This window comes from Oryza sativa, chromosome 4, assembly GCF_034140825.1.
Source record: "Oryza sativa Japonica Group chromosome 4, ASM3414082v1".
In the NCBI taxonomy this organism is placed as follows: Eukaryota; Viridiplantae; Streptophyta; class Magnoliopsida; order Poales; family Poaceae; genus Oryza; species Oryza sativa.
This window is the reverse complement of record NC_089038.1, coordinates 27831055-27858588: the sequence shown is the minus strand read 5'-3', so window position 1 is coordinate 27858588 and position 27534 is coordinate 27831055. Positions and strand designations below refer to the sequence as shown.

Sequence of the window (27534 nt, the reverse complement as noted above, 5' to 3'; positions counted from 1 at the left end):
CGCTGCTAATCTCCAATTACTTTCCCTAATCAAACGGCTTTGTTCCCGCAAAAAAAAAAAAATCAAACGGCTTTGTTCCCTTCGGTCCTTTCTTTTTCTTCCTGTTTGCTGATCCAACACCCAAGCTGCAGCAGTAGAGCCTGCTATGAGCTCTTCATACATACTAGTAGGCTCTTAAATTTAAGATTCTAAAAATCTAAAAATCTGGAGAAGCTAGATTTTTCAGCCTCTGGATTCTAGTTTATTTTCTAGATTTTACAACTACAGATTATTAGAATCTGAGTGACAATATTAATCGTTTGGAGAAGCTAGAGATTTTGAAAGAAACTGCAGCAGTTAAAAGCACCTTCAAATATATCCTTACTTAGAGACTATTCTCTTACAATAATAATAAGACAACAAAACCTCTTAACCATTAATTCACCTAAATATTTTTTATTACTTTTCTTTCCTTCTCTATTCTATGCAATAAAATTTTCTTTAATAAATGCTAAGAGTTAACTCTAAGCCGTTATCATGCGTAGCAACCATGTTTCTCTTTTCTCTCATTTTCTTTTCCATATCATCAAATTTATACTTGCATAGTAACGGATAAAGTCCGTTAATAAGCACTGTTGTACATGTCTTATGGGCACGTACCAAGGTTTTCATTAGCCGTCTCTCTCAAGTGCCAAATCAGCTAATTAAATGGTATGAGAAAAAGAGAGAGAGGAGGATAGAGAAACAAACGATGTTTTGGTTGACATCAGCTAAACGGCGACCCTACGGTGAGAAAAAAGCGAGGAGACGAAAGTACCGGCACAGTTGTACATTGATTTTTGGCGCGAGAAACCATCGCCCTCAACTTTTCTCTGCATCCCCAAATCGAAGCTGAAGATCCGGGCGACGCCATTCCTCCGGCCGAGAACATCAAGCCGCCCTCCGTCGCGCCACCGCTCGTCCTCCCCTGCTCCATCGCCGGAAGCTTGGGTTTCTTGGATGTTGGACATGAGCCAGCGGACGCCCCAACCCTACTACCTCTTCACAGCGAGCCACCGGCGAACGCGTCGAGCGACGGCTCCGATTTCATCAGCAACAACGGCCTGGTCCGCAAGAATCCCAACTTTTGGATGTTATCCAGGATGGTTACCATGCCGCCCTTGCCTACAACCAAGCAACCAAAATACTGCAAGTTCTTTTCAAAAACCAAAATACTGCAAGACGAAAGAGAGGACTGTGTTTTGCTAATTAGTGTATTATAGTTTTCTATATATTTAAGATAATTATATGAACATATATGAAAGGAAAACATCATTGCTATTTACTAAGGTTAAAAAAAAAGAAGATAAACCCTATGCTTTGCCATTAACGAGTGATCCTCAACGATACTACTGCGAAATGGCACCGTATAAGCGTTATTATTTCCTTTTGTTTATGGCCATCGATTGCCCTCCAATAACTCCATACAAAAAGACAGATATTGCACGTCTAAAGGTAAAATAGTCCTTTTTATAGGATCAATTAATGGAGCTCAACTAATTGTCAATTGACGGCAATGGTAAGAAGAGGAAAAATACTTATACAATCATATTTGGTTCTGCTTACGTTATCAATGATAGGTTATAGAATTGGTCGCTTGTCAATAATGAAACCTACAATTTTCAAAAATAATGCCATCATCAATAAACAATACTGATGTTAGCACTAATTTTGTTTGTTTTGGAACGAAAGAGGTACTAGTAATAAGGTGTTTGCTGGTGTGAACTAGTGAAATTACCGTTGAAGTTTTTTTCCTTGAAAAATGATTGTTTTTTCACGAGGAAGAACGGGGAATGGGCCGAACGTTTCCGACACGCTTGGACCCAATGCGTGGGACCATGTTGCGACTCTTTTCGACTACAAGAGGCCCACCCTGTCACTATCCCTTGGGAGTAGTGCGGACAAACAAAAGCATAGTGAATGGTTGCATTAATGACGCCTAATCAACTTTAATTCTTTTTACTTACGCCTAACCACTATCTCTCCTTTGTTGTTTTGCCTTAAAAATGAAGTATCCTATCAGGAATTAACTGGGTTTGGTTTCCTGATCTCCCTATCGTTCATAAAAAAAATGCTGTAAGACTAGGTTTAGTTAGTTTAGTTTTTTATTACAGATTCTGTAAAAAAAACATATTATAAATTATCTATAAAACCAATATTTTCACTTTAATATCTCACGCAGAGAAGTAAACAGAAACCAAATAAGGAGAGAAGTCACAATCCATAGAACTGAAGTTAATGGATAATACTGTTTCTCTTTTGGATATACCGTACCAAGTGGGCATATATTTGTGGGCTTTCAGGCAGGTGGCGGAAGAAACCATTAGCAAACTAATCAAAGGATCAACTGCAAATATAGGTGGATTTAGATATGATAAGGTGCCTGATTGCCCGTGATGCACAATGTGGCAGTCGTTGTCAGGACAAGAAGACAAGTCGTCAACTCACCCTACATAGGATGTCCTCCTCTTTAGCTTTTTCTTGCTCTCTTCCCTTCCCTGTAATGCCATCGCACCTGTGGCATGTCCTGTCTTTCCTTTTAGACTCGCTATAGTTTTGTCTATTGACCGAGAAAAAATGTTTTCCAAGTGACACTGCTTTTCTTATCCATCATCTTGTGTCGCTGCTCGCTGGGAATCCGGATCAGGTGCAGTCGCTGCTGGGACTGCAACTTAGGCAGTACCAGTTTTCATTAACAGATGCAAATGGAACGGTCCAGATCAGTGAGGCATACTGTTCATAGCACTGTAGCAAAACACTGTATCACAGAATACTGTTTGTACGGTCGCTGTATCACTAGATCTGAGCCATTGATCACTGAAATGGACGGCTGAAATTGCTTGCAGTTCTTAAGTTGCAGTCACAGCTATAACTGCACCTGATCTGAATCCGGACGGGTGAGGTGATCGGGTAATTTGAGGACCACAGTTTCATTAACAAAAAAATCCTGAAGAGTGGGAAACTGACCTGATAGTTAATCAGGTTTAAACACTTGTTGCTCCTCCATTACTTCGTTTCTCCGGGCTCCCAGTAGCACGGATGTTCATGTCAAGTAAGCTGTTTGCCTGCGTACGAGAAAAAAACATTTGCAGGGTTCAAATTCGCACAAAAGCTTTTCATCCTAGATTCGTAGACCTACGAAAATAGCAGGAGACCAAAAACTCCATTCGTTCCAGCTGGATTAGCAAAGAAATAAACCCACGCACAGTACGACACGAGAGTGTGCTTCTCCCTATTTGATCAATTAATCCTAGAGAAGAAAATAACACTAGCATACATTGGCTAAAAGAGTATATAAATTGAATTGACCTGACCTGAAAGTGATCGGACATAGAGCCAAAGGGGACGTATCAAAAACAGAACAGGCAGAAAAGATAAGGGAGAAAAATCCAAAATGAAAATAAATCACGGACCTGGACAACGATCTATCATATGCGCATACAAATCAGCAGGTGTCATAGGATTCCCATGCTTCCACACTGCCCGATTCTGCAACCAGATTTCCGGGAGCAGCTTCCATGCACCGCCTGCACCTCCAGTTTCATGATCAGATTCATGGTGTCAATGATGCCTCATCTGTTGCATGTGATCCTGAAGCACAGCAGATGCAAAATGCCAGTATCATCAATAAGACAAGTATATCTATAGTCCACGCCAATAAACTCGAAATTGTCAACTTTGTAGTGAACATTTTTTTGGATAAAGCTCAGGTTCCATTGTTCTTAATATCATATAGCATGATTTCTTTGCACTAAATTTTCTCTTTCCTATAATGCTCTCTCTAGGAAATGGTGCACGGTGCACAGCAGAAAAGGAACAGCTCAAAAGTTAAGCATGGATCATCATCAAATAGAAATAGGTGCATGATATAATGATTAGCTTTAGATTTTAAAAAAGCTGTGCCCATTAGTGAAACTAGTAGCATGTGGCATTGGGATTACTCCTACTCAAGAAATAACCGGTGGCCCACTGGGTCATTTCTTTTTGACAAAGTTCTTGGCAATTGGCAAGCAGTGTATGTCTAATCAGGCAACAAATTAGCTTGCTTCTTTTCTTGTTCCCTCATCCCTGGCCCTCCATCCATCTGGGCACTGGCAACAAGGAAAGTTGCAAAGTCATATTCTGATGTTCCAGGGTCATGCATCTTATCGCACCCATGATGCCTAGGTGCTTCAGGCTAAAGAAACTCAGATGTGAGGTTGTGGGCTTTCCTCCACCATAACCATTACGAGTCAAAAGAAACTTTGCTAATTTTTACCTCACAACTCATCACGGTTGCCATGCGCGTCAGGCAGGAATTGCTGGCTCTGAATCCGCCTGCTGCTCCACATAATCACATCCTGTTCTGAGATGCACAAAAGTAGCCCCTGGCAGCCCACCCACAGCAAGACACAGAGACTTAAAATTTAAGGTAGAAGTAAGGCTAAAATTTTGCTATTATGTGCTGCTTCACAGATAATATTTATTGTTTTCTTAGGTGCTGTTATGTTAGTATCAAATATTCTAGTTTGGTTAAGTTCCTAAAAGATTAGGGAATAAAGTACTGCAATTCTACAGCCAACAATAATAATACATAAACGTGGGATGTTGGAGAATACCGTACCAAAAATCAAGTGAACAGTTCAAATAGAAGAAATAATAAAAAATATATAATGCACACAGATAGATAGGCTCAGGGGATAATAACTCCAAATAAAGAAGAAAATAAATGGATTGAGACCAACAGGCAACAGCCGTATGTTTGCTCTTCAAGAACTGTTGTCATATATCATCAGTTCATGTACTGTCATTCATAGATGTGAAACCTATTCTCAAATGTCAAAGATGGTGTGCTCTACTTACTCTATGTTAGTGTTCTAAATAATATAAAATTTAAATCAACCTCATGCAAGAATTTTAATGTCGTGAATAAAGATGAACAAACCTGAATGAGTGAGTGAGATAAAAAAAGACTGCATGAAAACAGCATAAGAACTTAAGATGATCACAAAACAACAAATTCATACAGATGATCACAAAAGCAATAATATCAGATTCATTGAAACCTCTTATATAATCACTTAGACAATGTGCAGGTGTACTGTACATCTTTAAAATTCTAATACATCTTAGGTGATGCTTTTTTAACAACATGTTGAGACTGACCTGAATGGGTTGTAGTGGAAACAGATCAAAATTTTAAATAGATCAACCCATGGTCTCCTCAGGTGGTGTAATACCATTGAAGTAATGCTCACAGGAGAACACATATTAGCAGTGCTTATGAGTGGTAATGGGAACTCTGAGAGAGTAAATACTTAAATTCATAATGAGTTGTGTGATCCGTTTGAAGTGACACACTGCACTCCGCTTAGTTGTCAAATTGACTGCATCACATAATGGAAAATGTCAGGGGAGCAACCAAAACAGGGTTCAGGGAAAAGAAAAAGGGATATGTCCAGGTATGTAGAATGATATTCTTTTAAGGATATTATTGGGTTAACCTGTTACAGCAGAAAACTTTATGTTCAAATCAGAAAAAAAAAAACTTGAAGCAGAACTGGGCAAGAGCATATTCACAAGATTCCCTGTTCAGCTATTATTGGCGGAACCAATTGTAAAACTCGTTACTAGGAATTGGGAACAGGATCTGACCATCTTCAGATCCTGTTCCCAATTCAAGTATTTATCTCTAAATTTATAATCACGGTAGAACTGACTTAAAAAATATCATGATAGGGCCATTCTAAGCTAGAAAGTACCAAAACTGAAAGAATTTTCAAAAATCAAGAGTGGAAGAACAAGAATAAGAATCATTGGGGCAAAGTCAATTTCATTATCTTCTGAAGGTTGCCGAGAGACTTTTAAGGTACCTAGATAAGCACCATCATAATTAGATGGAATAATTTCAAGGACCTACAAGGAAAAGTTATTGGCACCAGGAACTGAGACGCTTGTAGTGATTGCTTGTACAATAGTTAAGAGGAGGGGGGGTTCTTCACCACCAGAAAGGAGCCGGATCGATTTTAGAGATATTTATACTCCATTTCCTGGCCCAAACAAAATATCAAACAGTTCTGCAGTGCAGATCTTTTTATTTTCTTAAAAGATCAATTTACATCTTCTGGCAGTAAAATGGAAAAGTCGAATATGTTAAAATTAAACCAGACTTAAGGATCAACGTAACATACTGGCACTCATTTATTGATAGCTAGGTAGAACAACAACTAACTTGCAACCACCTCCTTGCATCCTTGCAGAAGTGCATGCTTCACTCAATTATGAAAATAGTAGTATAACTTGAGCTTCTCCATATGACGGGTTCTATAATATCCTACACCTAATTCTCAAATTTCCATCCCAGTTATTCCTAATTCACCACCATATCAACCATGGTGCTGCTAGATACTGCTTCAAACAAGTTATCAACCAAGGTCGATTGATAGTGCTACATACGGCTTCAAAACACAAAACGGTACTTAAAGAGAACATGGGGGCCTATATCCCCATGAAAACTGTTAAAACATCCTCTGTACTATAAGCTCCTAGACTAAATGCAGAGACATAACAATCAGTAAAGATAAGCTAAATTTAACTCAGTAAGGCACTTGGCATAAAATTGAATAGCTGGATACATAAAAGCAATCACCCAATTATCTGCCAATTTGTCAAACTTATGATAATTCTCATGCTATTTAGAGAGGGCTATAAGTATATGTTTTGCACCATCAACCACAGACTGACCAGAGAAACTAAACATCCTGAATAGCTTTCTACATCTCAAGCAACTAATATACAAGTACATCAAAATTTCGATGGAGCTAGCTACTCACAGTGATAGCCTTCTGAAACATCTCCTTCATGAGCCAGATAAGACTCTCTTATGAATATTCATGAGTTGAAACCTCTCCTTTGGAGGCAACAACTTGAACCATATTGCTGACATCCAGGAGTCGTTAACATTTCAGAACAACGAAATTCAGCAAGTGAGAATCATCATGCAATGTCAATCATACATATCCCGTTCGTTGTCCTCATCATCAGTATTGTCTTCATTATCCACAATATCCATTCCAAAGCACTCAACGTCAGCATCTTCATCCATCCCTTCTCCGTGAAACTCTTCATCTCCATCCATCACAACCTCCTCATCACCATCCTCATCCAAAACAAGCTTGGACAAGCCTTTCCCCCGGAACAGCACGCCAGTACGCATCACATAGAACACCTTGTCTCTCACTGCCGCAAGGGGATGCTGCTCCACCAGCTTACCCCTCTCGTACCCCTCCCGGAGCACCACCGTCGTCGTCTTGCACTTCAACGACAGGTAGAAAACCCCAGGGTACCGCGTGAACAATCTCGTGAACTTGTGCGGCAGGCCCAATTCCTCCCGGAGCAGCCGAATCGCGTTCCTCCGAACCATCTTGTGCACCATCAGACCGAGCAGCTCGTGCAGCAATCCAATGTTCCTCTTCTCGTAGATGTCGCTGTCGGGATCGATCCCTGACGCGTCGTCGTACGGGGAGATGTACGGAAGCCTGTGGAACTCGTCCATCCAGGCCTTGACCTTCTTCATCCCGCCATACCCACGCGGGAACCGCATCGGGAAGGCGAGGGGGGCGATTGACGAGGACGGCGGCCGAGACAGCGCGCGGTAGGTCGCTCCCTCGATGGCCTCGGCGTGGCGGCGCTGGAGGGAGGAGATGGCGATGCCCTCGGGGAGGCCGGAGGCGGTAGCGGACAGGGAGATGTGGTTGTTGGAGACGGCGAAGAGGTCGGGGTGGGCGACCGGGAAGGCGGCGGCGAAGTTGTAAGGCAGGCCGAGGTCGAAGCGCAGCGGGAGGACGGAGGCAAGCGGGAGCGACTTGGAGCGGGTGAGGAGGAGGAGGCGGGCGAGGCGGAGGTGCGAGTCGAGCGCGGAGGCGCGGGCGAGGCGGCCGAGGAGGATGTCCGAGGCCGGCGTGAGGGAGAAGGACGGGAGGGTCGGGAAGCGCGGGTGCAGGGTCTCCGCGAAGAGGGTGGGGTGGCGGCGGAGGAAGCGGAGCACGGGCACGGTGAGGCCAAGCGGCTTCTGAAGGCGCGCGAGGGAGCGCGCCGGCACGGGCGACGACGACGGGAGGCGCGCGAGGTGGTCGAGCAGCAGGCAGGACGCCCTGATGGAGGTCGTGCGGGCGATGATGTGGTCCAGGCCCCGGTTCTTCACCCACTTGAGCCGCACCTTCTGCATAGCTGCGGCGGCGAGGGTCGGTGGCCTCGTGGGGGAAGCGGCGGCGGCGCGGGTCGGTGGCGTAGTGGAAGGAGTAAGCGGCGGCGGGGCGCGCGTGCTGCTCGGCGAATTGCGGAGGGGGGACGAGGCGAAGCGGGCAGGTTGGGCCAATGTAGTTCTAGATCTTTCTGGGCCTTCGCCTTGATGGGCTTTTATCAAAAAAAGGCCGAAAGCCCAAACCAGACCACTCTCAAAAGTGCTCCGCTATCACGTGACCTCCCTGCTCTAGGACCACAAACTGCAGTTCGAGCAAGTTCTTTTGCCTCCTCCAATGTTACCCATCTCCCTACCCAACCTGAAGTAAACTCGTGGGACCGCACAATGTTGGGCCCATATGTCATGAAGGAAACCCACCAGTGCGTTGGGGTAGGTTTGCCTGTCGTGGCTGGAAAGAAAGAGTTCGAAGCCAATCCCAGCCAAGGCGCGGGCTCCAATGCTCTGTACTGCCCACGTGACCGGAAAAAAATCTGGTGCAAACCGGGTGCAAACAGCAGTCCGTGCAGCCCCGACGTGGATGCATGACGCGTGGATGGGGCGCTCATCCGACGGCCGGCCCACACAAGCGAGTTCGCATCACACCTCAATCTCAGCTTGGCTCAAGAGCGATCTCAACACCCCACAACTCGGCTCGCGCTCGCTCCAATCGGCTCGATCTAGTGCGAGATGCAGTCATCGTTCCCCTCCGCCTGTTTCTTATCCCGTCGCCCCTTTCTCATCCGCAGTTGGGCGCGTGGAGACGGAATGCGGCGGCGGCTCCCTCGGACAGCTAGGGCAGTGGCGGCGCCCTCCCGTGCCTGGAGCAGGGCAGTGGCGGCGCCCTCCCATGCTTGGAGCAGGGCAGCGACGGTGGAAAGGCCAGGCGGCACCCTCCCGTGCATTGAGAGTTTCATAGTTGATTGCTCGGTTTTGGTTTTCATTGCGGTAATTAGTCATGGTCACTAGATTCTGGTTTGATTGCTCAGTTTTGGTTTTCATTTGATTAGGTAGTAAGCCTAGCATCTATCATTGCAGCTTGATAGTGTTAATTAGTACTAGTTTGAGACAATCGGTTTTTGTTTTGCATAAACAAAACAGACATTCTGTCTTGGCAACTCGCTCGGTGCCTGGCCGACCAATCATCATATCATTAAAATTGTTGGACATTTTGCAAAGTGGGGTAGTAGGCTCACATCAAAGTTGGGCCAATGTAGTTCTAGATCTTTCTGGGCCTTCGCCTTGATGGGCTTATCAAAAAAAGGCCGAAAGCCCAAACCAGACCACTCTCAAAAGTGCTCCGCTATCACGTGACCTCCCTGCTCTAGGACCACAAACTGCAGTTCGAGCAAGTTCTTTTGCCTCCTCCAATGTTACCCATCTCCTTACCCAACCTGAAGTAAACTCGTGGGACCGCACAATGTTGGGCCCAAATGTCATGGAGGAAACCCACCAGTGCGTTGGGGTAGGTTTGCCTGTCGTGGCTGGAAAGAAAGAGTTCGAAGCCAATCCCAACCAAGGCGCGGGCTCCAATGCTCTGTACTGCCCACGTGACCGGTGGCTTCAACTATAAAAGCACCTCACCGCCTCGCAACCCATTCCTCGCCTCGCCTTCCTCTCCGGCCACCGCCGCTCCGCTCCCTCACCAACTCAATCTCGAGCTCTCCGCGGCGAAAAGCTAGGGTTTCCTCTCACCAAGCCGGCAAGCCCGGTTCCTCCTTCCCCCACGCGGCGATGAAGAACGCGCCGAGATGTTTGTGCCCCCTCGTCTCCAAATGCGGTTTTCCCTTCGGTTTGGTTGGTTTCTTTGTTTCGATTGGATTTTTGGTTTCTAATGTCTCGCTGGGTGTGTGCGCGCAGATCGATTTGGGGGCGCCGGGTTCCTGGAGCTCGAGCGAGGCTACCAGCCGTGGGTGATCCCCAAGTCCGAGGCGCGAGGCGGAGCCGGCCACGCCGTGAAGAAGGTGAAGCGCTGGCTGAGGAAGATGGACGAGCAGATGGACTACGAGTTCTACGACTGGAACCTCCGCTCCTACCGCTTCAAGTCGCCCTTCGATCGCCGCCCGCTCGTCGGCCCCCGTGAGCGCTGCAGGTATATATCTCGTTTTGCTCGCTTGCTCCCGTTGGATGAGACGCGGTTGATGGGATTTTGGGGGCTTATTTCGGACGGGTCGCCGTGCGATCGTCGGTGTTTTGCGGTTTTTCCCCCTGTGCAGGAAAAACGCCGCGAAGCGCACCCTCCGTTTGGTCGGGCTCACCGACCCGGACTACCTGCTTCAGTGGTGGGCGACCGCAACTTGATCTGTTCTTTTCTGTAGGTGATCGAGGTGGTAGTTCTAACGCTACTTGTTACTGATGTTATCTGTTTGTTTCTCCTGGTGTGTTATTGCAGTGAGGACGCTGCATTTGGTGATTGGGAGGACAGCTGTGAGGACGAGGATGAGGTCTTCGAGTGGTAGTACCATCAGGTTGTGATTCTGCTCATTCTATTGTCGATCAAAGCTTTGTGTTTTGATTTGTTCCTGCTGTGGATCGAGTAGCACACCTTTGCAATAGATGGAATCCATTCTCAGAATGCCATTGCAGCTTGTGTCGTTTGATCGATGGACACTCCATAGAGCAGAATCCATTCCAGCAATCCAACTTTGCTTTGCTCCTGTTCTGTGGAGTACGAATATAGATTGAATTGCAGAGGATACTAAATCTATAATCATCATACTGAAATAGTTGTGTGTTTATTGTGCAACTTGTGTTGTTTGATCAGTGGACGCTCACTACAGTAGAATGCATTGATTTGCTCCTGTTATGTGTAGACTGTAGTAGGAGTACAGATTTGACTTGCAGAGGATACTTAATAGATACTTCTCAAATTGAACTGGTTGTGGGTTTGTGCAACATATAAATATATAATGGTTATTTTGTCCTAATACAGTTATACTCTACGTTAGTCAAGAACTTTCAGATGGTTTCGTAGTTAATATGTGTTTCAGAGTTGGGTATAGTTTGAAGGTCCACTTATTCATTGCTTCCTGATTAGTCTAGTAACATGTGAATATACAAGATAATCTTAGGATATCCATATGTCCTTACTTCCCAATTTAGATCATTCTGCATGTTATTATAGACCCAAATGTATACTGTGCATTGATCCTGCCACAACAACATAAATTTGCTGATGTGATCATTCTCACTGCAAGTGCGTTCAATATTTTTTTTAACAAAGGTGCATTCAACAATAGGCTAAAGGTTAGAATTAAAATTATCTTTGCTTGGACCGGTGCCATTGCCATTTTGAACATTGTACTACTTAGTTTTTTTTTATCTGGGCTGTGCAGTTTGATTGCTCCCATTTACAGTATCAATATCTACATGTCTAAAAAAAACAGTATCAATATCAGTTTTACCCCTATGATCACCTTAGCCTTAAGAATCAGGAGGGTGTTTTTTGTTACCAGGACCCCATTTTTTTTACCTGTACAAAATCAATCCAATACATGTTTGGTATGAAATTGATGAATGTTAATTCTGTTTTTTTTTTGGGGCAACACGTTAACTCTGTTCAAGCCTGTATTTATGGTTATAAGCATCTATTTGTTGTTTGCCCTTAAAGAACTTTTGAGGTTCTAGCACAACATCAGCTACCTTCATGCATACATCAAATTTGTAGTTTAGCTAATTGGCTTACAAGTTCTTTTGTTGCTATGCAGCAAACCAACAGATCGAGCAAGGGAGTAAGTAGTACAGTTGGAGGATGGCCTTTGTCTCAAGAAGTTGGACGCACATATCTGACAAGTAGTAGCAGTAGTGGTAGTATGTTTTGAGTACCAGAAACTTCCTGCTGAGAGAGAGAGCGTCGGTCTGTAATAATAGTTTTTGCACTCTCCGTTCCCAAATCCTATCTCATCACGTATTCGCAATGTGACAATGTCGGATATTTCACCAATATTATCTGCAGAAAAGAACTTTTTTCGTCTCATTCACATGACCATATCTTGATAATTTAGGCCAATGCATCAGCATGTCATCTCGACAAACTGATACCACAAGGAATGCACGAAATGGCACTGTGAGGAGGGTAACTGTTTTAACAGTTCGAGTGGACGTCCACCTATTTATTACATGTCATCTAAATGATTATGAAAAATTTTCTATCTTGTCAATTTTTTTGAAATTTTTTCGTAACTATTTAGATGACATGTAATAAACGGGTGGACGCCCACTCGAGTTATTAGAATCCATATCCCTGTGAGGAACTAAATCGTGAGTCAGTTATCCTAAAGACCACAAACACCGCATGTAGCATGTGCACCCTTGAACCAAATCAAAAAAATGTACAAAAAAGAATAGGAAAAATCGATAATCTGAGTTGCTTGCTCAACCTCTGTTTGTCTTAAGTATACTAATACAAGAGGCACCAGTTCATTCCGCAATCCCACAAGGCATCCAGCTCTGGACCTTGTCATGATCGCCTTGTCCAGAATGACGCTGGACTGGATGGCCTACAACAGTCTGATCTGGCAAACCAGTTATAATTATTCGGTCAGTCCGCTCCCTAAATCAAATAGTAGGGTGTGTTTAGTTTACACAAAATTAAAAGTTTGGTTGAAATTGATAAGATGTGACGGAAAAGTTAGAAGTTTGTATGTATAGGGAAGTTTTTGATGTGATGAAAAAGTTGGAAGATTGAAGAAAAATTTTGGAATTAAACTCGGCCTAAGCCTAATTTAGAACTCTCTCTGTTCCTGAAAGGAAAAAGTCCACTTTGACTCCCTTAAAAGTCACCCGAATCTAATCCGTGACCCTCAACCGTAAAACCGGATAGGATGACTCCCCGAACTATTCAAACTAGTGCAATTCGACTCCCTGAGCGGTTTTTCTGACGTGGCAGTATTGACCCGGTCTTCATCCCACGTGGCGCTTATGTGACATTACAATGAAAAATATTTTGTGGGACCCGTCTGTCATTTACACACAAAATATATTGTGGGACCCACATGTCATCCTTTCTCTCTCCAACCTTCTTCCTCCCCCTCTCTCTCCCTTCTCTCTCTTTTCTCTTGCAGCCGCACCCGCTGAACATGCCGGTGCAGTTGAACCCGTGCGCCACCTCGCCGGTGCCGAACACCGCGATGAGCCCGATGAACCCTTCGTCCAGCCGTTCCTTGACGCAGTAGTCGATGGCCTCCTGCAGCCCGGCGCCCCTGAACTCCATCACGGCGGCGACGTCGCGCGCCAGCGTGGAGCGTATGATGGCCTTGCCTTCCCCCGACCCGATCAACGGCGAGTCGCCGATGCGCCCGGTCATCTTGTTCATCAGCCCGCCCGTGGACATGGCCGCCGCGGTGTGGCCGTTTGAGTGCACCACTGCGCAACACACCGTCTCCGGCACGGGATACGGCAGTCAAACTGCTTGTACCAATTAATCACAGGATGTCACGGTTAGATGTTAGCAATTTTCATAGGCGAATTGGTAACATGAGTCGATGCGCTGATCGACGAACCAAGATGATGTTGGCCTCCTTGGCGAGCTTCAGCATGCCGACGTTGTCCTCGGTGATGAAGTAGCTATTGTCCACGACCTCAAGACCTTGCAAACAGTGACCACAAAGAAAAAAAATCAGACCAGTCCACGACCTCAAGATCTGCAGGACTCGGGTGGACCATGCTGGTAGGACGGATTCATCCTGCAGCTGCTGGTCCTGCCAAAATTCGACTGGATTCCATGGCGGCTGCGCCTTGCTACCCCACACCGGCGCTGCACTTTCATCTGCTAGGCAACGCTGTGCACATGCATATTCTCCGGGCAGAAAGAAACAAAGGTGGCACCCCCTGCCGGCGCAGACTGGGAGGCACGGCTGGGGTCGGCGGCGTCTCAGGCTTCGTCGTCTGCATTAGCCCTCTCCTTCGTCCCAGCTTGGCGCGGCACCATCGTGGAGGAGGCCATCGGCCGGACGCCCCCACCTTCTCCGGCGAGCTGAGGCCGTCGCCGCTCCACCGCCTCTCCTCCGGCTCTCTACCGTCGCCGCCGAAGCCGCCGCTCGACCCACTCAAGTTCCTTCCTCCGCGCCGGCCCTCACCCTGCCGCCGCCGCCACTCCAGATTCCGCACACCGAATCTAGAGGAAGAGAAACATACAGAGAAGGGAGAGAGAGAGAGAGGGGAAGGAGGATAGATAGAGGATGACATGTGGGCCTCGCAATTTTTTTTCCATGTGAATGACGAATGGAGCCCATATAGTTTTTCATTTTAATGCCATATAAGCGCCACATCAATAACACAGATCAGGTCAACATCGCCACGTCAACGCCACGTCAGCAAAACCTCCATCCAAAACCACCGAGGGAGTCAAATTGCACTGGTTTGAATAGTTCGGGGAGTCATCCTATCCGGTTTTATGGTTAAGGGTCATGGATTAGATTCGGGTCACTTTTAAGGGAGTCAAAGTGGACTTATTCCTTCCTGAAAAACTGAACTGACTTGTTTGAACAGACAAAATCTGGGAAACTATTTCAAGGCCCCAAGATCCTGGCATATCAAAGTGGATGGGCCGTGGTTGAGGCCCATCTAAGATTCATGTGGACGGGCGCACGGCAAAAGCCGGCGGCGGACAACCTGCTGAAAAGGTGCTGGCTCGACCAAGCCGTGACCGTGTGCCCGCTGACCGCTGTGCACTGCTGCACATGAATCTTGCTTGCGTCTTTTCTTCAAGGTTATCTTTTTTGTCCCTTTTTTATTTTTGCAGGGAAAGGAATGTGTTATCTTATCGCAAATTTGGACAGCGTTCAACGGTTCAAGAATTGGACAGGCTAACCTCCCCATTTCCCCAATCGCACAGCAACAAGACGATAGCATTGCGAACATGATAGCTATTCACTTATTTGCAGATTAAATTACGAAGGCCAGGAGAAGAGACTTCGACGCAATAATAGTTCTTACTTCATGGTCAATCCGGGAAGAAGGGAATTAACAGTGTATTTCAGTAACTGTCTGCATCCCCTGAAGAAGTCACGTAGCGTGTTAAAGAAGAGCTCCGATTCCCCTAGGAAGAGGCACACGCACCGGTTGGTCATCATCCACATAGTATAAGCATGACCTTAAGTACTCCCGCGAAATACTAAACCATCAAATTGACATGAGTAGCTCGCCAAATCCAAACTACATCTGTCCAAAACAAGACTGAATAATGTTCACATCATATGATGGATGTACGGCTCACCCTCAAAGTCAAACAAGTTCGATATGACATAAATAAAAATTGACCCCGTATACGATCATCTGTTAGCTACCGTATATCCGATGTATTATGTATACATTCTCTAGTCGTTTGTAAGATTTTACTTCCAAGCATGTATGATTCTCATTTGGATACGTACATCGCTACAGCATGGATGCAGACAGATATAAATTGAGCGACTTCCAGAGTGATCAGCACTACACATCTCATCTCCAAGGAAAAAGTCACTCGCCTAGTCGCCTAGCTCACTGGGCTTAGCAGTTTAGCGAGTGACCGAAATGGCAGCCATGACAGCTACAATGATCCACGTCGAGTCCATGCAGACCGCCGTGCCGACGCGGATCACGGGGGCGGGGCGGACGCTGCCCGTCGCCGTGTCCGGAGGGGAGGCGCCGCCGCCGCTCACCGCCGCCTCGCTGCAGCGCCGCTTCCGCGCGGTGCTCTACTACCGCGGCATCGAGCAGCTGCAGGCGGAGGAGGAGGAGGAGGAGCGCGCGGTGTGGGTGAAGGAGTCGCTCAGCGCGTCGCTCGCCGACCACCCGGAGATGGCCGGGCGGCTGCGGCGCCGCGACGACGACGACGGCGGAGTGCGGGGCCCGTGGGAGGTGAGGCTGAACGACAACGGCGTGCGGCTCGTGCAGGCGTCCGTGGACATGCCCATGTCCGCGTTCCTGGAGGCCAAGGACCTGGCGCGCAGGGAGGCCGCGCTCACGCTCTGGACCGACGTGGACGTGCACGAGCCCGAGTTTTGTGCCCCCTTCTTCATGCAAGTACGTAGTTGTACGTTTTTTTTACGTGCTTCGTGTGTTTCGAAACCTTCTGGCACGCTGGTGGTTTGGGTCAAGCCAAGCTAGCTACCACACAAGACAAAGCTGACACGGTTCACACTGCTTTGCATGTTGCAGCTGACTCGATTCCAGGACGGAGGCTACGCCATCGGCGCGAGCTGCAGCCTGCTGCTCGCCGACCCGCTGTCTCTCGTCGACTTCCTCAAGGCGTGGGCTCGCACGCACGCGGAGATGCGAGCGCGGGGCAAGCCCGTCGCGCCACCGGCGGTGATACAGTACGCGCGCTACCTCCAAAGCCCCGGCGCCGCCGCCGCCGCCGTCGTCAGGCGCCTCAAGTCCGTTCCCCTCGACTCCTGCTCCGCCGCCGCCGCCACGACCGTGCTCTTCAGGGCCGCCGCCGGTGCGCAGGTCGACCGCCACGCGCTCGCGGCGGCCTGCGTCGACCAGGCCGTCGAGACGCTGGGCGGCAACGCCAGGAAGCCGCCGCGGCTCACCGTCCTCGCGGCCGGTGGCTCGGGAGAGCTGCGCGTCGAGGCGTGTGGATGCGGGGACGGGGAGGAGACGACGACGCCGCCGCCGCCGTCGCGGGGCCATCACGCGCTCCGGGCCGCGTACTGGGGTGACCTCGGTCTCGGGGAGATCGCGCTGGACGGGAGCGAGCCCGTGCACGTGTCGTGCACCGTCGTCTCGCCGTGCGCCGACGAGGGCCTCGTCGTCGTGATGGCGCCGGCCGGCGGCGCCGAGCTCTTGATCAGCGTGACTGTTCCGAACTACTAGGAAAGAACAAACAAACGTTCGTAAATGACATGGGAGATAGAACATGTCGACTGTCGTAGCAGTTTGCAGATTTGGTTTGGAAATGTTGCATGCAATGCAGTAGTTGAATCGTCGTACGTGTTGTCGTCATTTTTCTGAAAAAAAAAGGCATTACCTTTTTAATGTACCGCGAAGGTTTGATGATGATCAGCGAAACATTTGTTGTAGTAATAGCATGTGTAAAGGTTTGGTTTATATTCGCATTTAAGAGGGACACGATTTTTTGGTCGCAAGTTTCATTGTGCAAAAGTGACAGATTAGACACCGTTTGATCGAGGGGAAATCTTAGCCGGGCCGTCGATCTAGGGGTAATCGTGAAGGTATGGAAATCCTGTCTTCTTCGGTTATAAGCCATGTCGGTGTATGTACGGCCACCTTACCGGTTTAAGAAGCGAAGCAAAGACGTTCGATGACAACTCATGCCGTCGTACGAGAAGATTAGCAAATCGAAGCACAAAAATAGTCTGATCAGTTCATGGGCCGTGCTTCTAGTGCAGCTTCTTTTACGGCGAACACTTCTGATCCACTAGATTTAATTTGAACCTTTCAACTAAATTCTTAAAACTTTTAACTCGAAATTTAAAATTTTGAACTTTATTTAAAAATAATCTGAAGTCAAAATTTTGAATATTTCAACTTAATTCTATTAAATCTTTAAACTCATTTATTAAAAACTTCTAACTCAAAATTTTAATCTAAATTTAAAACCTTCAACTCATATATAATAACTTTCAATCAACTATCTATTTATTATTTTTATTTTAAAAAGTAATGCTAAATACTACACCAAGCAATGATGTGAACGTAACTCAACTAATAGATTCCCTGTGGTGAAATCATCCTATTCGAATTCAATTTCTAGATTTGACACTATGCTCGCTTCGCGTTAAATTAGGTGATACGTCATCCTCGTGTGCGCGGTCGTGGCCGGGGTGCGGTGCGGGCATGTGGGTGGCGAGCTGCACTCGCGACGCTACCATTTCCGTCCGTTTGTTCAACCAACTCTCATCTGCTTCACGGACTGCGCCTCTGTTTTACACTACCGACCATTTCTATTTCTGGCCCTTTTTCTGCTGTTTATGTCCATGGACAAAGCAAACGTTTAGGCACTAAACCCGTCCGTACGCACGCATCGACGGCATCGTGCAGGGCGATCTACAAAAGTGACCAATTAGATGAGTTAGGTAAGTGATAAAGCATTCGTAACTAAGCTTGTACAGTGTACTACAGATCAGTATACCCCAAAGGCAAGGCGAGGAGCCCCAATCGACACGCTGATTAATTATTTGGCAAAATCGCGCTATATAAATGGGCGAGCTCTCGAGCGTCAGATATATATCCTGCAGTCGCGGCCATTAGCCGGTCATCGTCATCGTCTCTCTCCATGCAAAAACATACAGGTACGTCTCGCCAGATGGCCGGCCTTCTCCCCGGCGTGCTCGTGGCCGTTCTCCTCGCCGCCGCCGCGGCGCCGGCGTCTGCGAAAGACTACACCGTCGGCGACTCGTCGGGGTGGACTACCGGTGTGGACTACACCGCCTGGGCCAGAGGCAAGACGTTCAACATCGGCGATACGCTATGTAAGTGAAAGGCCTAATATATTCAGTTATCACGTAATCCTTCTAGTACAACGCTATAAAGTCTAGATGGGATTAGACTTATTCTATTACAACGCTATAAAGTCTAAAATATATACACTTTTATTATTTCTTTTAGATAAGATGGATATATACATTGATAGTGTTTACGTGCTAAATTAAATTATTAACTGAAACCCAAAGAATTATTTTAATACATTGGTTGTTTGTATAAATATACTCCCTCTGTCCCAAATTATAGGACGTCCCTTTTTAAGAAAAATTAAACTCGGTAGCTTTTGACTAATAATCATACTAATTATATCATCATACGTGTTATGTCACCAGATTAATATTTTGAAGTACTTTCATATAATATTAATTTCATATTTGTTGAGAACATAAAATGAAATAAAATAATGATCAAACTATGTTATTGAAAACCGTGTAAAAAAAACTAAAAGCTTTATAATTTGGGACAGAGGGAGTAGTTTTTTGGTTTTCTTCATATGGTGGATGAGTTAATTTATTGTTGATTTCGATAGCAAAGAAATACATATTAAACTTTCGGATGAAAGAAGTATATATTGTACACGAGTGGGTCCCATTGTTCAGTGGCTAACTCTCGTGTGGTCGTACACGTGGCGTGGTGGCAGTGTTCCAGTACACCAGCGCGGGGCACTCGGTGGTGGAGGTGAGCGAGGCGGACCACACCTCGTGCTCGGCGGCGAACCCGCTGCGGTCGTACAAGGACGGGACGACCATCGTCACGCTAACCAGGTCGGGCACCCGCTACTTCATCTGCGGCAGCACGGGCCACTGCGGCGCCGGCATGAAGCTCACCGTGACGGTCGCCACCCTCTCCGGCAGCGCCGCCGGCGGCACGAGGCTGGCGAAGCCGTCGTCGTCCGACGCGGACCCGACGACGACGACGACGACCAGGACCTCGTCGGCCACGGGCGGCGCCACTGGCAGCTGGGCCCCGCGCACTGCCACGTGGCTGCTGTTCTTCGCCGCCGTGGGGGCCTTGCTGTGATAGGCTGATCGTATGGCCGCTTGGAAAGAGGCAGTGCTGTTCCTTGTGTGTGTCTGAGCTGCATATCATTTTTAGTTTTGTATTATGAGACAACTACGTAGTGTAGTGTGTTTCTCAAATAATCTTTGTGGAGTGTTCGCTTAATTATATGGTACCGAATTCTTGTATCTTGTTGTTTCTTGGAGGCAATAAAATCTTTTAAAGAAAAAAATATCATTAACAAGTATAGGGATGCAATATTTGGTGATGGCCGTATGCTCATCCTAAATTGTTTTGTGCATTCTTTACTAGAGAATCAGTGTCATCACCGTTCTACATGGAATTTTATTTATTGCAACATTCATAACTTGAACCCAGTCCAAGGCGCAAGGTATAGTTCCCTTGAAGAAATAAACAGAAAAAAGTACATAGTAGGTGACGTATAATAATCACTAGAAACCTAAACGTTGAACCATATTTTAGGACCAACCATACTACCAGTTTAGTCTAGCAACAAGTTCGTTCACCATACAATCTTGAGAGCATGATTTGGAGGGAATGCCAGAATAGTCGGAAAAGGCTGATTTTTTCATACGGGCCGGGCAGCCAATCAGCCATGGTGTAGCACGGTGTGGCCGTGTGGGCCGTATGGCCCATCCGCTGTTTTAAGCAACAGTTGTACTTTTCGTGGCTAAAACTGGGGGGCCCTTCTAATGGGCAATCGATCGCCAGCGATCGCGCTGGGCGATCAGTTCGCCCCCCCTTCTAATGGGCGATCGATCGCCAGTGATCACGCTGGGCGATTAGTTCACCCCCCTCCCCCCATACTCATCCCTCTTCTCCCTCCTTCCTCCTCCCCTTCTTCTGTTCCTATTACAGTACACCACACAATTTTTTTTAAAAAAACAAAAAGTTAGAAAAATTTATGTATAGAAATACTATATATAAAAAATTTGAATTCAAATTCAAAATTGAATCGGGTATGTAAACTTTTGACTTATAAACTTTGGGTCTATAAACTTTAAGTGTATAAACTTTTAGATGTATAGAAATACTATATATATAAAATATTTGAATTCAAATTTGAATCAGGTATGTAAACTTTTGACTTATAAACTTTGGGTCTATATACTTTAGGTGTATAAACTTTTAGATGTATAGAAATACTATATATAGAAAATATTTGAATTCAAATTCAAATTTGACTCGGGTATGTAAACTTTTGACTTATAAACTTTGGGTCTATAAACTTTAGGTGCATAAACTTTAGGTGTATAAACTTTAGATGTATAGAAATACTATATATAAAAAATATTTGAATTCAAATTCAATTTTGAATCGGATATATAAACTTTTGACTTATAAACTTTTGGTCTCTAAACTTTGGATGTGTAAACTTGAGGTGTATAAACTTTAGTTGTATAAATTTACTAAAATAGGAAAGTAATGCGGTGCCAAAAAAGAAAACCATGTGGAGGGGGGAGGGAGGGAGGGGGGAGGGGATCGATCGCTACCCCATCCCCATAGCGATCGATCGCCCATCAGCATTCCTGAAAACTGGGTGCTCCTCAAAAAATTATTCGGCAATCCAACCGGAAGTTCTAATGGCCGATTGATCGCCTACCAATTGGGTAGCGATCAGATCCGTCCTCCACCGGGTTTTCTTTTTGGCACCGCATTACTTTCCTATTTTAGTAAATTTATGCAACTAAAGTTTGTACACCTAAAGTTTACACATCTAAAGTTTAGAGACTTCAAATTTGAATTTGAATTCAAATATATTTTATATATAGTATTTCTATACATCTAAAGTTTATAGACCCAAAGTTTACAAGTCAAAAGTTTATATATCCGATTCAAATTTGAATTTGAATTCAAATATTTTTTATATATAGTATTTCTATACATCTAAAGTTTATAGACCCAAAGTTTATAAGTCAAAAGTTTATATACCCGTTTTCAAATTTGAATTTGAATTATATCCGATTCAAATTTGAATTTGAATTCAAATATTTTCTATATATAGTATTTCTATACATCTAAAGTTTATACACCTAAAGTTTATAGATCCAAAGTTTATAAGTCAAAAGTTTGCATACCCGATTCAATTTTGAATTTGAATTCAAATTTTTTATATATAGGATTTCTATACATAAATTTCTATAGCTTTTGTTTTTTTTAAAAAAATTGTGGTGTACTGTTGTAGGAAGAGAAGGAGAGGATGGAGGAGCGTATATGCGGGGGAGGGACGGACGGGTAGGGACGCAGCGATCACCTGCCCATTAGAAGCACCCCGATCCAACGACCTAGAAAACAATAAATCGGAAAACTCCATTCTTACGGAGACTGCCTATTTGCCATTTGACAAGAAAACACTTTAAAAAATCTAGCAAATTTTAAACTGTTAAATTTTGAGATTCTTTTAGTACCCCATAAAGCCATAACTCTCTCCTCACTCCTAGTGCCGCTGCGAGTCCAGGAATCACTTGACTGCCATCACCTCCGCTGCTAGCCGGTCTTGATGGCTGGCACCAATTAACAACGCCAGCGAGGCCCTCCCCGACTGAGTGAGGGTCCTCTGCAGTACTGATGGTGCAGTACTACTCACTGACATGTGGGCCCCACAGACCCTCGGGCCCACATGTCTGCACTAGCAGTACTGCAGAGGATCTGGATTGTCCCCGACTAGGCTCCTCCCTCCCTTATCCTTAAGTTGTCAATGGCGAGGTGTCTCTGCCCTACCATCTTTTCCATGTCTGTGGCCCCGTCCAAGCACCACCTCCTAACTGCAAGCTCCGCTTGTTCTCGCCGCCTACCCACATTCGCCCTTCCAAATATGTTAAATCAGGATCCAAAATTGGTAAGAAATCCCACTGAGTTTTTTGTCGAATGCCATTTAACAAAAAAAAATATGTTTGTTTGAACTTAAAAGCAAACTCAATTTGGTATAGAACTATAGAAGGATTGGTTAGAGCATCTCCAGCAGTAGTCCCTATTTTAGAGTCCTCAAAGGTTGAATGAGGGCTACTCCCATTTCCTAAGAATTCAAAAATTACCTCCAACTCTAACAGCAGACCCTATTTCTTAGCCCCCATTTCTTTTTCTCTTGTATTTTTGATTATACTCTATGCTTACACCTAGTTTAACATAGTAATAATTCAAATACGAATATTTCTAATGCATAGAATTCAATTGTATTCAAATCCATAATTTTAAATACCATAATTCAAATTCAAAATTCTCAAACATGGGAGTGAAATCCTACCGGCAAGTATTAAAGACACTACGTAGTTCAATTAAATAAGAACTATAATCAATAGATAAAATTAACTCTATACCTTTTCCAATCTAATCTATCTGAGAAACTTCAGAAAGAGCTTAAATCCTCCTAGAAAAAAAAAACCTTGAAGTTAAACTTCAACTCACAACTGACACAAAAGAACAACACTGCAGAATAATCTTTGAAGGAACTACTGCGTAATTACAAGCAGCCTAATTGTCTCAACCTACCAAGCACCACAAACTTTAAAGTTATACCATGATCGTTTAGAACCACAGTTAGCCATAAACCAATCGAGAGCAGGATTGTTTAAAACATGTTTATGATGGTCATGAATTTCAGAACATTCTTGTCTACCATATAGTGCATCAGTGTGCGAACTGATCAAGGACCACGAAAAAACAAGCAAGCGGACATGTGAACGACAAGCAGTGGCCGGTGGAGGTACTGGATGGTTGCACCGTCGGCCACGAGCGGCGGAATCAGCGAGCTGGCGAAGATCGGCGCCATGGCCGCCATTCCGCGGGAGGGATGATCTACAGCCCCCAGGCCTAGGGGCTGCGGAGGGGTATTTGAGGTCCTTCCTATTTTAGGGCCTATAGTAGGGGCTTTGCTGGAGTTTATTTTTTTGTCCCTAGCACCTAAAAACTGTTTAGGAATTGTATTTAGGGTCTCTGTTGGAGATGCTTTTATCTTGCACACTGAGCGTCTGAGCCCCAAGTCCCTGGACTTTCTCACTGGACCAAACATGTTCCTTTCCCCTTTGATTGGAGGAGCTGTCGATTACAACCAGCCAGGGAAAACAAACTCCCATGGAGGAGATTGCCTACTCCCATGATATCAGCACACAAACACGAATCTAAAACAGGGGGAAACCGCTTAACCGCCAATACTTTTTGCACCAAACCTCACCAAACGAACCCCGGAAGACCACCTATTCAGAATTTCAGTTCGAATCGCCTTCACCGTCTGAACCGCGTCAACACAAGCTGACTTGTCTCATTGCCTGCGTGTGTCGCCTGCAGCTTGCTTGTGACGCCTCCCAATTCTTTAACATGCCTGCAATGCATGCAACCTAGCGACATCCCCTATACAATATTAACAGTTAGGTGATCCATCCTCAACAAGAACCTCCTACATATCGAGGGATTTGGCAGGCATGGTCACCCATTAGATTCCTATCGAGCGAGCCACAGTTTCGCACATCACGTACGTACCCGTGGCTTGGCCCCCTCCAATGGCTCAATCCTGCCTGGCTCTCGCGGTGTGCGTCCTGCTCGTGCACGGCGGCGCGGCGAGGGTAGCCGAGGCGGCGTCGTACAACGTCGGCAACAGCGCCGGCTGGGACATCAGCGCCGACTTCCCGTCCTGGCTCGACGGCAAGTCGTTCTTCGTCGGCGACACTCTCGGTAAGCGCCCTTGATTTACCAGCAGTTTTGGATTGTTTGCAATTTTGCATGCTATCCAACTCCAACTCACCTGTGTTTTTGTGATCGATCGGCCGGTGCAGTGTTCCAGTACTCGAAGTACCACACGTTGAGCGAGGTCGACGAGGCGGGGTACAGGAACTGCAGCACGGCCAGCGCGGTGCTCTCCAGCAGCGACGGCAACACGACGGTGGCCCTCACGGCGCCCGGCGACCGCTACTTCGTCTGCGGCAACGAGCTGCACTGCCTCGGCGGCATGAGGCTTCACGTGCCCGTCTCCGAGCCGGCCTCACCGGGCGGGGCCGGCGCGACGCCGGCGAGCCCGGGCGGCGGCGGCGCCCTCTCCCCCGGCGCGGCCGGCGACGCGGGCGTCCCGACGCTCGACCTCGGCGGGTCCCACCGGGTGACGGTGGGGCCCGCGGTGGCCACGTGGCTGTGCATCATCGCTGCAGCCCTGTTTGTATGGTGACGATTGATGACGAAGATTGAAGGGCAAGCGGAGTCAGTTTACGAATTGCACGAAATTCATTCATGCGTTTGCAAATCGGAGTCTGTGAGTTTTTGGGCGCTGTGGTGTTTTTTTTTGGCACGTATTCGTAGTACTTTTCTGGGTTGGGCCGGGCCGGTGTTTTCAGGCTGGTTTGGGCTGAAGCCCGATAAGAATAGAAGAAATTAATTTGACCTTCAACGCAGTCGCGGTTCGGCTCACCGACAACGCAGTCGCAGTCCTGCCTTTGGTACACCGAAAGCGTACTACCAAAACGATCACGCAGATCCAATGCATACGTGTGTCCCGTCTCTGCCTGCTGCTCTGTTCGTCGGTTCGTGGTTTGTACGATTATATGGCGTCTCTCCCCCACAAGGCCACACACGTACTCCACCAACCGTGGTGTGTGACAATTGCACGCATGTTCTTGTGTCCCCCAACGCGCTACCATCGGTCACGGATTAATCCGTGCAACTCCTTTGCACCGGATCTTGTTTTAACCTGGCCGTGCCTGTGTGAGTCCTGGTTATTTATACTGTGCAAACGGCTTTCGGCTCGTTTGTTCGCTCTGTTACCGAGAATACGCTTCTGCCCGGAGTTGCGCACAAAACTTTCTAGTCTGACAGTGGATTTCAAACTCTCTAATTGTTTGTACGTATGTCATTAAATAATTGTGAAAATATTTAAAAAAGACTAAGAAGATATATTAACATGTGATATATCACTTTACAAATATATAAATTAAAATTTAACTTTTACAAGTTGAAAAATATATATATTATAGATAGTTAACGTATATTCACAATTAAATGTGTTTCTTTCATTGTAACATGTAGAGATTAAATTTGCTCTTGCATGTTTATAAAATGATACCTCATATGTTTAATACAACTTTTTAGTTCTTCTTAATTTTTCTCATAACCATTTGAGTGACATCTCGGTGTCAATTGCAAAATGCAACATGAGTCTATCAGATATACACACAAGTTTCTATCTACGGCGCAACTGTAGGATATCCCGATCCATATTTATCATCCATAAATAAATGATAAAAAAAGAAATAAATAACCAATTTATCGTACACCAAGAATCATACATGCAGACACGCAAAACACAAAAAAGACGACGGGAAAACGATCGAGTAATAACAAAGTTAAACAGAAAACGCGAAAGTAGGCGGTGATGTGACTCAGCTATACTTAAAACAAGGCCACGAGCCCCGCCGCCGCCAATGCCACCAACGCGGCAATGCCGGCGGGCGCGCGCGTCGCCGCTGACTCATCCTCCGACGCCATCGCCGGCGCGAGCGAGGGCCCCGGCGACAGCGAGCCGAGGGGAGACAGCTCCGGTGCCATCAGGGGCGACAGCTCGGGCGCCAAGATGGGCGCCGGGGTCGGGGCCACGATCGGAGCCGGCGCCGGCGATACGGGCGCTGGCGCCGGCGATACGGGAGCTGGCGCGGGGGCCAAGGTCGGCGTGGCGACGGGCGCCAGGACCGGGGCGGCGAGCAGCGGAGCGGGTGCAGACGTCGGTGGCGCGGTGGCCGGAGGAAGCGCCGCCGGTGGAGTGGCGAGGGGCGGGGAGGCCACTGGGGCGGCGACGGTGGGCGGTGTTGCCAGAGGGGGAGCTGCCACTGCCAAAGTAGGCGCGGAGACCGGTGGCGAGGAGGTGGCGGTCGGCGGTGACGCGGCGGCCAGCTGTGGCGCCGCGGCGGCCGTGGTCGGTGGGGCCGCGGCGGAAACCTGTGGCGCCGAGGCGGCATTGGGCGGAGCCGCCGCGGAAACCCGTGGCGCCGAGGCGGCATTGGTCGGTGCTGCGGCGGAGACCTTCGGCGCCTGGGCGGCATTGGTCGGGGCCGCGGCGGAGACCTGCGGCGCCGAGGCGGCATTGGTCGGGGCCGCCGCGGACGACACCTGTGGCGCCGAGGCTGCCGTGGTCGGTGCAGCGGCCGAGACCTGTGGCGACGAGGCGGCGGATGCCTGCGGCGTGGCGGCGCTGAGCGGAGGACCGTTCGACGCCGACGGCGACGAGGCCGGCGACTGCGCGGCGCAGGAGACGAGCAGCAAGCAGAGCGCGAGAGGCCGTAGGAGCGCCATTGCCGCGTCTCTTTCTAACCAGCGACTTAGCTAGCGCGAAGCAGCGAGGTGGTTCTGTGTCAAGTGGCCTAAGCAATGCAGGTACCGAGAGCTCGAGTGACGTATATATATATAGCTCGGCGCGCTGCGGCGAAGGCGATCGTGCGCGCGCGTAAAGTCGAGGTGATGGTGAAAGGAAGATCTTAAGCGGCTTAATTTGGAACGTGAAACGAGCTATACTACTTACGTACTCTGTACTACCAACATAATCTTATCGTCTTCGTTTCAAAATATAACAACTTTGGATTAGATATGATATTAGTCTGCTCAGGCTCGTAGTTTTAAAATATGTCACGATCAATTTGTTTGTATATTTTTGACAAAACCTATAATTTTTTTGTAAAACCACTAGATGTCAGTTTGTACAAGCCAATTGGGTTTAACCGGTTTTCGTCTCGAAAAATCGTGGTTTTTTTTGTCGGTTTCGATAAACCGTGAGGAGCGGTTTTCTACTTGACAAAACCCTGCTTACAGCTCAGTGAGTCAGCGTGTTCACCTACTGGTCTTTATGGTGGAGGACAGTAATTCATCAGCATACG

The 27534-nt window shown here is 46.8% G+C and overlaps 6 protein-coding genes and 1 pseudogene across 14 annotated transcripts; 4 read left to right on the top strand and 3 right to left on the bottom strand.

Annotated features, from left to right (window-relative positions):
* Window positions 1-585: 585 nt before the first annotated feature.
* LOC4336567 (protein WHAT'S THIS FACTOR 9, mitochondrial) lies at window positions 586-8348 on the bottom strand. 8 transcript variants are annotated; one of them, XM_066309549.1, is made up of 6 exons: window positions 6831-8348; window positions 5871-6047; window positions 4277-5384; window positions 3432-4109; window positions 2467-3083; window positions 586-1143 (listed from the first exon to the last, which is right to left on the bottom strand). In XM_066309549.1, the coding sequence occupies exon 1, from the start codon at window positions 8222-8224 to the stop codon at window positions 7004-7006; it is 1221 nt and encodes a 406-aa protein (XP_066165646.1). In that variant the 5' UTR covers window positions 8225-8348; the 3' UTR covers window positions 586-1143; window positions 2467-3083; window positions 3432-4109; window positions 4277-5384; window positions 5871-6047; window positions 6831-7003. The 8 variants fall into 8 exon arrangements, with proteins under 8 accessions (XP_066165646.1, XP_066165647.1, XP_066165648.1 ...); XM_066309550.1 differs by lacking the exon at window positions 5871-6047 and having other exon boundaries at window positions 4277-4385; window positions 5164-5384; XM_066309551.1 differs by lacking the exon at window positions 5871-6047 and having other exon boundaries at window positions 3432-3609; window positions 4277-4385; window positions 5164-5384.
* A 1492-nt stretch (window positions 8349-9840) lies between these two features.
* On the top strand, window positions 9841-12212 carry LOC107276680 (uncharacterized). Of its 2 annotated transcripts, XM_015780594.3 has the most exons (5): window positions 9841-9989; window positions 10097-10328; window positions 10453-10518; window positions 10629-10704; window positions 11944-12212. In XM_015780594.3, the coding sequence occupies exons 1-4, from the start codon at window positions 9971-9973 to the stop codon at window positions 10693-10695; spliced, it is 384 nt and encodes a 127-aa protein (XP_015636080.1). In that variant the 5' UTR covers window positions 9841-9970; the 3' UTR covers window positions 10696-10704; window positions 11944-12212. The 2 variants fall into 2 exon arrangements, with proteins under 2 accessions (XP_015636080.1, XP_066165652.1); XM_066309555.1 differs by lacking the exon at window positions 10453-10518.
* A 252-nt stretch (window positions 12213-12464) lies between these two features.
* LOC107280653 (probable isoaspartyl peptidase/L-asparaginase 2) lies at window positions 12465-14180 on the bottom strand (annotated as a pseudogene).
* Window positions 14181-15671: 1491 nt separating this feature from the next.
* Window positions 15672-17245, top strand: LOC4336566 (rosmarinate synthase). The gene is made up of 2 exons (XM_015779626.3): window positions 15672-16240; window positions 16376-17245. Exons 1-2 carry the CDS (start codon window positions 15749-15751, stop codon window positions 17033-17035), a joined length of 1152 nt encoding a protein of 383 aa, XP_015635112.1. The 5' UTR covers window positions 15672-15748; the 3' UTR covers window positions 17036-17245.
* A 906-nt stretch (window positions 17246-18151) lies between these two features.
* Window positions 18152-19854, top strand: LOC4336565 (mavicyanin). Its single transcript, XM_015779696.3, has 2 exons — window positions 18152-18654; window positions 19308-19854. Exons 1-2 carry the CDS (start codon window positions 18459-18461, stop codon window positions 19685-19687), a joined length of 576 nt encoding a protein of 191 aa, XP_015635182.1. The 5' UTR covers window positions 18152-18458; the 3' UTR covers window positions 19688-19854.
* A 4136-nt stretch (window positions 19855-23990) lies between these two features.
* LOC4336564 (mavicyanin) lies at window positions 23991-25065 on the top strand. Its single transcript, XM_015779774.3, has 2 exons — window positions 23991-24355; window positions 24457-25065. The coding sequence occupies exons 1-2, from the start codon at window positions 24184-24186 to the stop codon at window positions 24840-24842; spliced, it is 558 nt and encodes a 185-aa protein (XP_015635260.1). The 5' UTR covers window positions 23991-24183; the 3' UTR covers window positions 24843-25065.
* Window positions 25066-25873: 808 nt separating this feature from the next.
* Window positions 25874-27066, bottom strand: LOC9266196 (vegetative cell wall protein gp1). The gene has a single exon (XM_015779648.3). It carries the CDS (start codon window positions 26954-26956, stop codon window positions 26060-26062), a length of 897 nt encoding a protein of 298 aa, XP_015635134.1. The 5' UTR covers window positions 26957-27066; the 3' UTR covers window positions 25874-26059.
* Between the last annotated feature and the right edge of the window lie 468 nt (window positions 27067-27534).